Source organism: Pygoscelis adeliae, unplaced genomic scaffold, assembly GCF_000699105.1.
Source record: "Pygoscelis adeliae isolate BGI_AS28 unplaced genomic scaffold, ASM69910v1 Scaffold259, whole genome shotgun sequence".
Taxonomy (NCBI): domain Eukaryota; kingdom Metazoa; phylum Chordata; class Aves; order Sphenisciformes; family Spheniscidae; genus Pygoscelis; species Pygoscelis adeliae.
Window position 1 is genome coordinate 188,637 of NW_008825497.1, and position 14,514 is coordinate 203,150.

Below are 14,514 nucleotides of genomic sequence, written 5' to 3' on the forward strand. Positions count from 1 at the left end.
AGGGACACCAGAGGAAGGCAGAGAAACAGCATTTGCTGAACAAACGTAGTCTCATACTTGGGTGTCTGTGAGCATTTTGTTTTACCGTTGCCTCTGCTAGATGACAAAGGCCATGTGGGCTGTACGTGCATTTGTCTGTAGGTCCTTTTGGGACTGCAAGCCTAGTGTGTGTGTTTCTGATAAATTTTGTTCTTGCTCAACTGCAGCTCTGATGATGCCAGTCTCTTGTTTCACCCTTGGCCTGCCCTTTCATCCTTGTAGCACAGCTGATAAGGAGATCCTAATTGAAACTCTTCTGGCATACTTCTGACACAGAAGTAGTTCAGGTGCTTTGCAGGGGAAGTTATTTTAATCTCAGTCTATATGCAGGATGCGCCGCAGTAGTGTGGTCATTGGACTCTCTCTGTTCATGAAACCTCCCGAGTTTGCTGGAGAGGAGGGAGGAACGCTGGTGCTGTGAATGGAAAGATGCCTGTAGTAAATTTGCTTGCCTTGTTTGCTCTTTGCAGACATACTGTGATTGTGGACCATGGGTTGAAATCCCTGTTGTGTGACGTTGCAGTAGTTAAATCTTAGTTTGGCAGTTGTTTTCCATGGATGTTCGTGCCTGCAGTTCCCTTAGTGCTGGTAAAGATAGCACACTCAGGAGAAGCTGTCATGAGAGGACCCCCAGCTCCTCCTCGCTGGCCAGATACTCTTATTGTCTGCCCAAATGCAAAATGCTTGTTCTGAGTGAATATAGGACCTTTGTCCAGGTGTAAATTACCAGGAAAATTTTCTGTTTCTGATGTTGCACTCGCAAGAAAGACTTTCTTCTTTCAGATTTAAGTATATCTGGAGAGAGAATGTGTTTTTCACATCCACTTCAGAAACCTGCATGAAGCAAAAACTACTTCAGATTTTGCCTGTGTTTGGACGGAACCCAGAAGTTGGGCAAAAGCCGTTGGTGAATGAAGGGAGAACATGTGATGTCAGTGGAAATTTTTTTTTATTTTTGGGGTGACTTGGGGTTGGGTGTTTTGAGTTGGCATGGGTTTTTTGTTTGTTTGTTTTTTTTAGACATTACTTTTATTGTTCCCAGAAATCTGTTTATGATATTCTTCAATGTCTTCAGTTTGCAGCTGCTTATTCTCTAACTCACTTGTATTTTCCAGCTAAGATGGACTGAGTTTCCTCGTGAAAAGGGTGTGAAAAGTATGTTGCTGCTGCTTTTGCCTGAACACACCAAAAGCTCCCTGTGCAGGGTATTTATTTCCTGAAACAGCTTTTCTGCAGAGCAAGAGCAGTTTAATTTAGCTAAATTGCTCGCTAAAGACTCTACCTGATAATTTTACAGCGTATTTCAGCACGTTGTCTTAGATTTATCAGGAGAAGAGAAGCTGTTTGATGGATAGAGGCTTTGCCCTGGTTGCATTTTAAGTAGACATCTCCCTGGAGATGAGGTGTAAGCGTCAGGTTACCGATTAGCATTTGGTGTGGGGTCCCAGAGCAGAGGAAGAGATGTCTCAGTTCAGTCTCCAAAAAAGAGAAACTAAAATCATTCCTGAGCTCTGACAGCATTACTTGGACAATGTCGTCTTCAGCGTTTTCTGTTCCTGGTTCCAGCTCACGGCTAGGTTATGCTAAGTGCTTTTGCAACCCAGACACCTGAAGAGCCTGTGTTTTGATGTGCTCTGGCTGTGCCTGGAAGAGTTCAGGCCTGATTCTGGTGCCTTTCTAAGCAAGTGTTTTTTTCTGTAGGTCTGAAATCCTGTCGTATACAAAAGTCGTCCAGGAGAGCTCTGTTTGGCTGCAGCTGGATCTGGGCCCCAGGCGGGACAGCTTGCTGGAAAGCCCCATCCTGCCTGGTTGCTCACCCGTGTTACCGTTCTCAGTGGGAAGGTGGTGATGGCAGTCACCTCTCAAGTGTGGGGCGAGAGGAAACTGCAAGGTTGTGTTAACTCTGAGCAACCAGCCAAACGAGACAAAAAGTTTTAGCGAAAAGACACACTTTTCTCATTGAAGAGAACTAAATTATATCCTGATTGCTCAGCAACTAAACATCGGCTACCGTTCAGTCATCTCCCCTCCTCTTTCACAAACCCGTTCCAGCGATGGAAGTAGACGATAGGTGCTGATGTGGGGGTGGTTGTGGAAAGCTGGTTTTAATTTGAGAGCAGAGAGCTGTGATCAGTTGTGATTAGTCCAAGCAAAATGTTGTGTGGTTTTTTCCAAAGTTGTGGGGTTTGCATGTGTATTTAGCTGACCTTATAGGATTTCACAGTGGATTGCTCTGCAGGCCCTGGCTCTAGAGTACGTCTACTGGGCCCCTCTCAAAGACCACAACCATAGACAGACTTTCTGTGTTGCTTGCTACTGCTTGTGCACTCGGGACCTCTGCCTCCTCCTCCTCTATTTGCTGCTCTCCATGGGGCAGAGGTGGGTCAGTCTAAGGCTTTGGTACTCACCGATGTTCTTCTAAAGCCCCTGTTTTGTACTGTTTCCTCTGCCAGTCCTTTGCTGTTTCTGCTTTCCTTAATACTTTAGGAAACTGGGCTTGGGGTATGGAAATGTCACTGGAAGACTTGCTGTCTGTCTTCACCTCTTCATTGTCAGGTTTGCCATGGGAAGTATTAAAATCTGTTGAACCTTTTGACATAGGCTTGTGGCAGCCAGAGCTGGTTGGCAGTGTCTTAGTAATATATTTCCCCCCCCCCGCCCTTGGAAAATGGCAGTTACTTTAGCTTGTCAAGAAAAGTGCATCGATTTTGATGGTAGATGTTTCTGAAGTCCAGAATATGGTTCCTGGGTGAGAGGAGACAGGCAGTAGGCAGGCAGTAGTGTGATGGAGGCAGGTTTTGGACGAATAGGAGGATAGCCTATTCCCTGTGAGTACCCTAGCAATCATGCCAAAAACTTATCTGGGTGGGGGGGGTGGAGGTGTCTCCTTTTTCCCTGTGCTGAAAAACTGTTCCTGATAGTCTTGGCTTTAGCCTAGGGCTACAAAAGCTGTTGAGATCTTGAAGATTTTGGTGCATGATTAAACTATTTCCATCCCAGTTCTGTCCATGCACTCGTATTTCTTGTAGAAATGCTTAAAAAAGAGGTCTTCAGGCTCTCTATTTAATAGTTTCAACTAGCTGACAGTTTTCAAACCCTCTTAGCACTAGTGTGGAGCAAGTTCAGTGTGTCAGCTCCTAAAATTACCAAATGGGAGACTAATAATTTCATACCTCTTGGAAAAACTGATCTCTGCTTTCAGCTGCTGGCAGTTCCCGATACCAAGAACTGGTTGCTCACTGGTGTGCAACGTCGTTCCTGCTCAAGACTGTCTGCTGGAAAGCAAAGGAAGTTGTGTTGCCTGAAGGGTTTACATGCATTTTATTTCTTGATTGCAATGATAGTTGAGGGCCTCAGTGTTTCTGCCCATAAAATGTTAATCAGCTACATCATTAGAAGTATACCTTTATTGATACGTACATGCATGTATATACACATGAGTGTGTATGTGGTAATTATTCTGAGGCAATAAAGTATATTTTAAGAAAAATTGCTTAACTAGCTGCTGTGTGATCCTTTGTGGGTTTTTTTTTGCTGTTGTTCGGGTTTTGTGTTGGTTTATTTTTTGTGTGTGTTGTTGGTTTGGGTTTTTTTGTAGCTTACTCTTCCCAGTTAGAATACTTAGGAGAAAATAGTAATAAAGTGTTGGGGCAATTGTTCGAAACTCAGTCTGGGCTCATAGAGAATGATGCTGCAGATAAGAAATTTCATAATGTTTTATAACTTAGAAAGATTTGCTTTCCAGGATGTTGAGAGGTATGAACCCTTTTAGCTGGACAAGGTAGAATGTCTGCTCCAGTCTGTACGTGAGTTCCTGTGTAATTTTATCAGTCTCATTACACATAGTCCCTCAAAATATGTGAAAATCTAACTGAACAAAATCTTGCTGGTAGTGATTTAAATGGGAAGTGCAGTCAGGCTACTTTTTTGGAGACAAACGTGATAAGCATTTCTAGAGATCCTGAAATCTGTTAAATCAGCAGAAAAAAGCTCTTGTTACAGAGTGTTTTAAAATGTAATCAGTGGGGAGTTTCTATTCCCCTTTTCTAAGCTGCATATCATCAGCTGACAGTTTGGTTACTTCTGCTTCTCTCCAACAATTGAGGCTACATGAAATGTTTAAAGTTAGTTTTGTTTAAAGAGTAAATGACCAGGTTTTCAAATACACCAAGCACACAGATCGTTGTGAAAATTGCTTCATAAAATTCCTGCTTTATTCAGGTCTGTCTTTCTCTCTTTTTTTTTTCCTTTTTTTTTTTTTCTTTTATACAGGCGATACGGATTATGGTTTCGATTGCGGAAGTTAATAATCTGGTTGCTGGGAGTGTACATAGCCATTCCATTTCTAGTAAAACTTTGCCCTGCTATTCAGGCAAAGCTGGTCTTCCTAAACTTTGGTAAGTGACTCGGTCTGTTGGGATGTGTGAAGGGTGAAGGGGAGGAGTGTCTTTATTTCTCATTTGTCCGCCTTCACTTTTGCCCTGCATGTGTACAGCTTGTGAAGGCTATGAACTTTCACAGGTTGTAAGTTCTCCAAATTATGGTTTGGAAAGCATTCTCTGTGGCTCTGGTGGTCTTTGTAGTATGTCTTTATATAAATACAGTGGCCAAACTGAAGCCAACTTTCAGCCGAAAGGGTCGTCTTCAAGGAAACTGCAATATGTCGAATGCATTTTTCTGAAGGGTTCAACAAAGTTGCATGAATAGACATTAGGCAAGTGAAATTAAATCCAGTGAATTGTTTTTCAGGCAGTGACTCTTCACCTGAAAGCATTTTAGGAGAATGTTCTGGCTGGGAAAGAAGAGGCCTGTTCATGCAGTCAGATTGAATGCTTTCCTTGTGTCTGTTTAGCCTTTGCATTTGGTCGAACTGGCGGTACAGTGGGTCTGGCAAGCTGGCTCAGCTCCCAGGTTGCCCAGGGAGGCCTGAGCATCCACAGGATGGAAAATGATGGAGCATCACTATGAGAGATACTTCTCTGCGATCTAAATTTGTCTTTAAACCTCACTTGTGTTTTGTGATGAAGTTTTGAAAAATATCTTCCTTTGATTGTAGAAGCTAGAAGGACCAACTACAGATATGTTGCTTTTATATAACTTCCGTCATTTTGATTGCCTGCTCTGTATATTCTAACACCTTGGATCCATGGTCACTGTGAAGTGTGCACGTGTGCGGGCCAGCTCTTTGTGCCTTGATTGTCAGAACTGACAGCTGGGTAACGTAAATAATGCAGGTTACTTCCATTTTCATCACCTTGCTTTTTCAGTGATGATTTTAATTTGCCCTTGCAGAGCTTTGTTAGGTGTCCCTGAAGTTCCTAACCTCTATTCATTCCCAAGTGACCAAAATAATTGTTCTGTAAACATTCTTGCACTAATATCACTGCGGTGTTGTTCCTGCTGCTTTATATAATGGCAGTCAGATTTTATTTGTGACAGTACTCCCATTAAAAACTATTTGCCTTAATACAAAGTGCATTCTAACACACTTATTAGAAGTACATTGGCATGTTTGAGTAATTCTTTTCCACTGGAGAGTGACATTTCTCCTTCAGAGGAGTGGTGTAGGGTTTGCCCTGTCATATTGTTTTTTTAACCTTCTGAGTATAAATCACTACTCTTCAGCCATTGTTTTCTCCTTCTTTTGTGTAGTTTGGGATTTGCTTCCAAAACAGTAGCGCAGAGCTTCAGGAGAAAGTGCTTCCATTTGTTTCTCGAGATAGCTAAAGATGGATCGATAGCCGTGCTTCCACTGTTAGCAACCGAACCAATGTCTGGATTTGTTCTTGTGGACAGACTTTTATTCCAGGTTACAAGATACATGGGTACATGGGTAGAGGTCTCAAGTTGTATTTACTGGAAGTCTTCAGAAAACTGAGATTTCTAGAAACATAAATACAAACCAGATCAGATTTAGTGTATCAGTATGACTAACAAATCATGTGATTTTTGTCATGTGATGTGTTGTGAGTGATACCAAATAGCTCTGAAACATGTCACTAAAAAAAACCTTGATGTGCTAAATCTCCATGTGATGTATGCCTATAAGATGATGATGACGATCTCTTTGTCTGTGTGTGTAGAATAGATGGACCATCCCAGTGATAAATGCCATACTTAAAAATTGCCTGTACTTCTATATTTTTCTCTTGCTTTGAGGTAGGTGCTTACCTGGCCCCCATCACTAACGTTGGTATGTTCCTGTTCGTATCTTTGTAATACAAAATCTGGCAAGAAAGTCGTAACAGATTTGGCGAATGGGAAAATCAAGGCACAGAGAAGTTGAGTAATTTTCCCAGAACGCTGCTAGAAGTGACTTGTGCGGCTGTCCAGACCTCAACCACAGAACTTACCGTCCTCTTGGAGGATCTACCACCCTTGTGAGAGCGTCACCGAGCTCTGCAGTGACAGCGCAGTGACCCAACGGGTCTCTGGTGGCGTGCATGCTTTGTCTGGGACTCTTCCGCGTGCTTTTGCATAAGAGCAAACAGACTTGCACAGGTATAGATCTGCAGTCTAAGGGGCCAGATTTGTCAGGTTAACATCGGCTGTTGTCTGCCTTGGTTTTTGTGTTTGTGGAATGTTCAGTGATTTTGGGGGGGTAAGTGAAGTGAGATTTGACTGTCATATTATCAATGCTTCTTTGTGTGTCAATAGCAGGAAAACTTTGGTATGTTAATTGTTATGCCACTAAATTCCAAGGAGACAGACTTCCTGGTTCTGCTGGAGTGGAGCTCAAGTTTATGGGAAAAGCCTGAATCATTGGGAGAAGAGAGTCCTTAAAACTGTCACTAGATCTCTATAGCGTCTCTCTTGGTATTAGGTATGTCAGAGGCTGTCTAGAGAGGCCATACAGCATTGGTGATGGAAAAGGAAGCATTTAGACTAAGCACATCCCCTCATTTAGCACATTGTAGAGTGTCTATAAGATGTAGCTTGTGAACCAAGCAAGGGAAAACAAAATGCTGAAAATGTTTGATGTTTGACTTTCCTGATGTTGCTCATGTTCAGATCATTGAATATAACAAGCAACCAACAACTGTGTGTTATATAAGTTGGGGAACATAAAACATTTGGAAGAGTGAATTGAGGTGTAATGATTTTGTTTTCGGGGATCTCTTCCTGAAGAGAGAAAGTTTCCAGCCTAACATGATCTCTTTTAAATGCTGCAGTGTCTGGAAGATATGGCAATTATTTGACAGGCTTTGGAGTGTGAGCTAACGAACTGCATATCCTCCTCAAAGGCTCAGGAGGACAGTGTTTAACACAATTTATCTTAAAAGAGCAATGTGGTGTCTGCTACTATAATGCAGTATCTCCTTTAGATTGTTGTATTATAGAGACTGAAACCACGTCGTCCTGAAACATGTTACAGCTCTGGGATGCACCCTTTATCTCAGGGGGTTTGTCCCATCAGTAACTTCCATTACAGCTACAACGCAAACAGTAAAAGGTTTGCCAAATCAGCTAACTCACCCCATTGACGCAGCAGGAGTGACTATCTTGTGTCTGGTGGATTTACAAAGCAGACTGGGCAGAGATGGTTAGATGTGTGTCATAGGAAGCTTTGTCTGCCTCCCCCACCTCTTAATTTTAGCTTGCTCCCTGTTTTTTTGATGGTTGCTTGTGTCTTCTTGCCTTGCTCTCTTTGATGTTCATATTTTAGTCACAACTGTAGCCAGTTCATCCTTTCACACAAAAAGAATAAGGTCTTCCCAGCACAGTGGACCAGTTTGTACAACTTTCCAGTGCCTTGGTAAAGCAGTTTGATAAGAAAACAAAGATACAAATTAAAAAGGTTTCATATTCTTTTTTTTTTTTGTATTTCAGTGAGGGTCCCGTATTTCATTGACTTGAAAAGACCACAGGATCAAGGTTTAAACCACACCTGTAATTATTACCTGCAGCCAGAGGAGGATGTAACCATCGGAGTCTGGTAAGGAAGCCTGTTCTGTGCAGTATGTGCCGTGCACCTTTATCCTTCTTTTTGTTCTCAGTGTTGCCTATCCAGTATTTTTGCTGTGCATGTGACAACCGTTGCCTGCCCTGATTTGTGGATGTTTGTGTTTTCCTCTGCCAAGTGACCGAGTTCATGTTGAAAAGTATGCAAATCTCTGGAGCTCATCTTAACTCAGATCAGTAATGCATGAAACACAATTGGACAACCTGTGCATTCAGAGAAACTTCATAATTTGGACTCGTAAAGGTTACGGGTCTGCATTGCTACAAAGATCATGCCTCCATATCAGATGAGACCCAAAGAGTTAGAAGTTTTGTCATTCAACTGCTGTTCATATTTTGTTTTGCAAAATAAATGTGGGGGAAGATAGGAAAACAGGATCAAAGTGTTCAGAGTAGGAGGAAGAATATTCTGTGTATAAAACATATGTAAGGTTTGGAGAGTGGGTGGGAATGGGACATGCAGTTTACTCTCTTAACAAAACAAGCGACAGTGTCAGAGCTCATGTGTCATTCCTTCCTCACGAAGAAGATTTTCTGGTCCCAGGCAAGGGCAATTCATTTTAGCTTCTTGTTACCCAGGATCAGCTCAGATGACTGGTTCTCTGTCTGAAAAGGTCTGCTTTCAGTGCTTCTGTCATTATTACACCAGCTCAAACCAGCTTCTGCATCTGTTTCTCATGATCACTTTCTATTGTGTCTCAACACCAGAAGTTTCAAAGCCACAGAAAAGTTCCTGTGAGCTTTAAAGAAAAAGAAGTGCCTGCAGTTTGAATGTATATGCAAGAGCAGCAAACACCTGCAAAAAAGGCTAGACACAATGTCAGGTGTGGGGGGAAGGGGACTGTTCCTTAATACAGCCAGTGATGTTAGATCTGTAAGCTGTAGGACTTGGAGTTTTCAGTTACGTGTGTGTAACTTGTATGTGTCCACTAATGCAGCAGAGGTTTTTTTCTTCACTTGAGAATATATGACCTTTTGAACAGGACAGTGATATCCTGCTACATAAAGATGATTCCTTCCCTTTAAGTGAATTTTGGTAAAGAACATGTTTAGAAGCTGGCAGTTCAGTCTTTCCAGGGTAGGCTGATAAATAATGGTTTGTATCTACACTTGGACAATTAAAATTCTACTTGCTAAGCTGTTGAATAAGTTTAGATTGCAATCTGGAGATTTTTTATTTTGTTCCCCTTACAAGTGTGTCTTTACTAAAACAGAACTTCCAGCGTGTGGTGGCAATTCAGAGTCCATGTCATTTGTCTTGATACTTATGAGATAGGCTTTCATGAAAGTGTGGAGCCCTGCTTTAATGCCGGTGTAAGGTCTTGTGTTTGGTATACTTCTGAAACAAAATCCTCAGCCTGCTTTGTTCATAAGCTTGCAAAAGTCTTGAGGCAGAGCAGTTGGAGAAGTTGAGTCCTACAGTTATTGGGGCTTTTTTCCTTCTCAAGAACTCGGTGTCTGCTGGCTGCATGCCTGCAAGTAGACTTTTTACGTTGTTTCCCCCTGTGTCCGTTTGTCCTCTGAGCCATCTGGGAGGAAGGTGTGGTAGATAGAGTTTGTCTTTCTTCCGAGGAGAAAGGCATGTGAGTACTTAAGTTACTTCTGACAGCTGTAAGCTAGCCCCCTTCTCAACAATTTGAGATAGTTGTGGGCACGTACTCGCTTTCAGCGTTTGTCTTCCAGAGTAATTATCCAATATAAATGCCTACCTTCTCTTTGGTCTGTCATTCCTCTCTTTCCATTCTGCCAGCATTGAATTCTAACAGACTGCCCAGCTATATTATCTACAGAAGAACAGCTGTGAGTTAAAAATTCCTGGCTGTTCTAGATTGTAGCTTTTCCAGCTACAATGTTATACCTTCAAGAACCTGGTGTCTCAAAATAAAATACATGATCTTCTCATTAGACCCTGAGCCCCTCTTTTTCCTCAGATTGACTATGGAGTCAGATATGCCTCTTGCTCACCGAACATTCTTTCCAAAACCAGCTGACTTTGATTACTCTGAGTATCTGCTGACCTAGCTGTGAATCTTGTTTATGGTGTGTAAGTATGTCAGTTGAGGTAATTAAGTGCCATAAAAGCTGAGGAATTGAGATTCTTTCTCCAGAACAGTAGCAAGTTCAGTAATTGTGCTTTGGGTTTGCCTGTGAAGTTTGATGCCTTGCACAGCCCTGAGTTTTGAAGGCAACGGTGAAGGAGGTGAAAATGTAGAAATAATCCTAGCCACTGCCTTTTAAATTTGGCCATTTGTCGGCTAATCATGACAGTTATATGAGGAGTGTGTGTGAGATGTGTAATCCTGAGTTAATGAGTTGGTCAGAAAAACTCAAAACTTGAGTGGCCGACACTGAGTAGCAACAGGACAATGTACTTCTTCCTTCTGTATACAGGCACACGGTCCCTGCAGCCTTATGGAAGAATGCCCGAGGGAAGGATCAGTTGTGGTTTGAAGATGCTTTGGGTTCCAGCCATCCTGTAATCCTTTACTTGCACGGCAATGCGGGAACAAGGTGAGGCACAAGTCAGTGATGGCTTTGTTTCGTGCTGTGTTTTCCTGGCTTGCCACAGCTTCAACACATTGATAAGAAAGATGGGGACAAACTTTTTAGTAGGGCGTGTAGTGATAGGACCAAGGGGGAACGGCTTTAAACTAAAAGAGCATAGATTTAGACTAGCTATAAGGAAGAAATTTTTTGCGCTGAGGGTGGTGAAACACTGGCACAGGTTGCCCAGAGAGGTGGTGGATGCCCCATCCTGGGAAACATTCAAGGTCAGGTTGGAGGGCGCCCTGAGCAACCTGATCTAGTTGAAGATGTCCCTGCTCATTGGGGGGGGTGGGGGTGTGTGGACTAAGTGACCTTTAAAGGTCCCTTCCAACCCTAACTATTCTGTGATTCTGTGATTAAAACAAAAATAAAATCTAAAAGCAGTTTGGTGCTTCTCCTTTCTTTTAAAAGGAAAGCATGTTTTAAGAAATGATGCCACTCCATTTATTGAATGCAGGAATAGATTTATTGCGGTTATCAGAGATATCTGATATTGTAGTTTACCCTTTACTAGAAGCCAGGAGGCTGTGACACTTACTAGATCAGGTAGGGAGAAGTACTTCTTTTCAGTGTAGTGGTCTCTGAATCAAGACATGGGATAGTATTAGTGCTTCTGTATATGTGATTTACATGCATTAAATAAACTTTCCAGTTCCTTTCATGAGCTTATTTTAGTAGTTAACACATTCTGAGGAAGGAAAATCAGAAGGAAAGAGGAAGATAACGTGCTGGCCTTATTTCATCATTGCATATGTACAGGATATTTGTCTGGAACAGGAGCATTTCTAAAATTTGTGATTTTATAGTTGACCATGTGTATCAGCTAAAGAAGTAGGTTGGTTCTCTATACTTTGTTGCTGGATGCTAAAAGCCACTAGCGCTGTGTGAAACTTCCTGGATGTTTCTCAGAATCATGTTCTTACTGCCACATGTCTGCATGATACAGTGCTTTAGTTCATTTGTTAGAACATGGTCTTTTTCCTTACTAATATGCATCTTACAAAGAGTATCAGCCCCTTTCTGAGTTTTGAGTGCCAGTGCATGATCTTTTGAAGCTGATGTCTGCTCGTAGATACTCTGTAAAAGCAGAAACATTGCAGAAATACAAGTTCCATGATGTAAAGCAAAGAAACTCTTTTAGCTGTGCTGGTAGTGCAGGTTCGCTAGCCTTTACATCACAGGAACGTTGCCCTTTTTCACCGAAATCCTTGTCTTAGCGGTGTTCTTTTTTGGTACAAGGGCATGGTGTGGAAGATGCATGCTGGGAGTCAGGAAATGCACGAGCAGATGGGTTTTTGGAAACTGACCTTGTCTTTTTGTGCTGATGTATTAGAAGGTTTAATCAAATTGTTGCATTATTTTTCAAATACTGCTTTGCTTGTTTTCTTGCCTTTATTGGGCATAGCAAATGATACTAATGGAAGCTATTGTGCAGCTTAATGGTGGTTATTTGCGACCAGTATCTCTGTTATGTGCATATTGATTAGATTTACTTCTTGGCTCCCCCAAGTGCTACTGAGGTAAAGTACTGAGCTATGGATCGATTACTTGTTTCACATTTTGCTTTACTCTCTGTATTAGAGAAGCTGGAGGTGGTATTGGCTTTGCCATTTCAGCTTTAATATATATATTGCTGTATGTTTTGACACTTCATATTCAGTCTCTTGTCAAAGGGCTGCTTTATTGATGCAGGCTGCATTAACCATAAGTAAAAGGCACTGCCTTGGCTTTCTGGTTTGCCTGAGTGGTCTGGAGCTGAGGCAAATATGTGAAGTTTACTTGCTCCCTTAGGAAAAATTCCTCTGTTGCACTTTGAGGAATGCGTGAAAAGGCACCAAGGTGTGCACGTCAAGGGTGACTTTTCAAGCAAGAGTATCTTCTTTCAGACTTGTATGATTCAAAATGACTTACAAGCAACCCCTTGTGTTTTGCCCTGAGTGTTTTTGGCTGCATTAGGTATTCTGTAGTACAGTTGGAGCTGACAGCTTTTGGCTGGCAAGTGCATGTGTTCTTAGAGAGAGGTCTGGAAAGTGGCATTTTGGTTTAGAGGCTGCACTGACCAAACCAGTCACAGTGTGAATGTTTTAGAGTTTTCATATGAGTGCAGTAGTAAATCTACTCTTACATCAATACTAAAGTTTGAGTGTGGATTAGCCGTGTCATGTTGTGGATATAATTTAAAGCACGTAATGGCCCATTCACTCTCCTTTCCATTTTATTGTTTAGATTTCAATTTATGAAAAAAAATTAAAGCAGATTCTTCCCCTGGACTTATTTACAGTGTTCAACTCTGGTTTTCCCTGCTCAGTCTTTTGCACATGTCCTTTCTGTCCCTGTGCTTGGAGCCAGGTGAGAAAATCCAAGGGCCAGCTGCTTGGGTTAACGTGGTGAGTTCTGCTGAGAGCGTCACACCTTGGAGAGCAGGGGTTATTGCCTGGGGCAGCACTGGTGGCAGGAGCGCAGGGTCTGTAAAGCCAGCAGGGACAGGCTGTTTTGGATGTATTACAGGCTTTGGAAAAGGCAGATAGGAGGGTGGGTTGAAAAGTTCATCTTTACCTGCTGTGAGAAGAGATTTATAGGGAGAAGTTGACTTCAAAACTGTCCTGCATAGCTCAGCAAAGCCTTGCTGTCTCCTTGAAGCCTGTGACAAAGCAGTTATGGTGTTTCTTATGTTTGGCATGTTTGTGTTAAACTGGAAGTCTGAGGCAATTGGGAAAGTCTGTTTCTGGAAGCTTAAATGTTCACGTTTGTTTTTTTGTTTGTTTGTTTGGTGGTGTTTTTTTTCCTCTTCTCTTCATGAATCACTTTCGCCAGAGGAGGGGATCACCGTGTGGAGCTTTACAAGGTAAGTGGCCGCACGTGTTGTCCAAGCAGTTGTATTAACACATCAGATGTACACAGACTTGAGAAGACTGCTCATTACAGCCCCCTACCAACAGGCAAGATAGCTTAGGGCTCTTAGTCTCCTCTAGATGTGAAGCGTGTATGGGAAAAGGGGTCTGTAAGCCATGAGCACACCTCCCCATATTAAAAGATATTTGAAAGGTCTTTTACTTGCTGTTGTTAACTGTAAGCTCCAACTGAGCTAACCAGGTTCTTGCCAGGAATACTTCCACAACACAGTTTATAGGAAAAATTAAAAGTTTTATTTATCACAGCCGTAATTTCATTGATTATACTAGTATACTGATTTAAGGTACCATTTAAGAGTACTCTTTCATATGTTACCAGTCTCTATATAGTCACCATCATAGAACAGAATAGAATATTTTCAATTGGAAGGGACCTACAGTGATCGTCTAGCCCAACTGCCTGACCGCTTGAGGGCTGACCAAAAGTTAAAGCATATTACCAAGGGCATTGTCCAAATGCCTCTTAAACACTGACAGGCTTGGGGCATTGACCACCTCTCTAGGAAGCCTGTTCTAGTGTTTGACTACTCTCTCGGTAAAGAAATGCTTCCTAATGTCCAGTCTAAACCTTCCCTGGTGCAGCTTTGAACCATTCCCACACATCCTATCACTGGATAGCAGGGAGAAGAGATCAGCACCTCCCTCTCCATTTCCCCTCCTCAGGAAGCTGGAGAGAGCAATGAGGTCGCCCCTCAGCCTCCTTCCCTCCAAACTAGACAAACCTAAAGTCTTTGGTCGCTCCACATAGGACATTCCTTCCAGCCCTTTCACTGGCTTTGTTGCCCTCCTCTGGATGCATTTGAGTACCTTCACATCCTTCTTAAAGTGTGTGGCCCAGAACTGCACACAGTATGCAAGGTGAGGCCACACCAATGCTGAACGCAGCGGGATAATCACCTCTTTTGACCGGCTGGTTATGCCGTGTTTGATGCACGCAGGATGCGGTTTGCCCTAGTAGCTGCCAGGGCACACTGCTGACTCATATTGAGCCTGCTGTCAACCAGCACCCCCAGATCCCTTTCTGCAGGGCTGCTCTCCAGCCACTCCTCTCCCA

At 42.5% G+C, this 14,514-nt stretch overlaps 1 protein-coding gene across 1 annotated transcript in view; it reads left to right on the forward strand.

The window, feature by feature from the left end:
* ABHD12 (abhydrolase domain containing 12) overlaps positions 1-14,514 on the forward strand; it is a 54,741-nt gene that overhangs the window by 22,433 nt on the left and 17,794 nt on the right. Inside the window, exons 2-5 of the mRNA XM_009331357.1 lie at positions 4,312-4,436; positions 7,870-7,975; positions 10,393-10,512; positions 13,363-13,393. Of these exons, the coding sequence (XP_009329632.1) occupies positions 4,312-4,436; positions 7,870-7,975; positions 10,393-10,512; positions 13,363-13,393 (382 nt within the window). The remainder of the gene's footprint in view (positions 1-4,311; positions 4,437-7,869; positions 7,976-10,392; positions 10,513-13,362; positions 13,394-14,514) is intronic.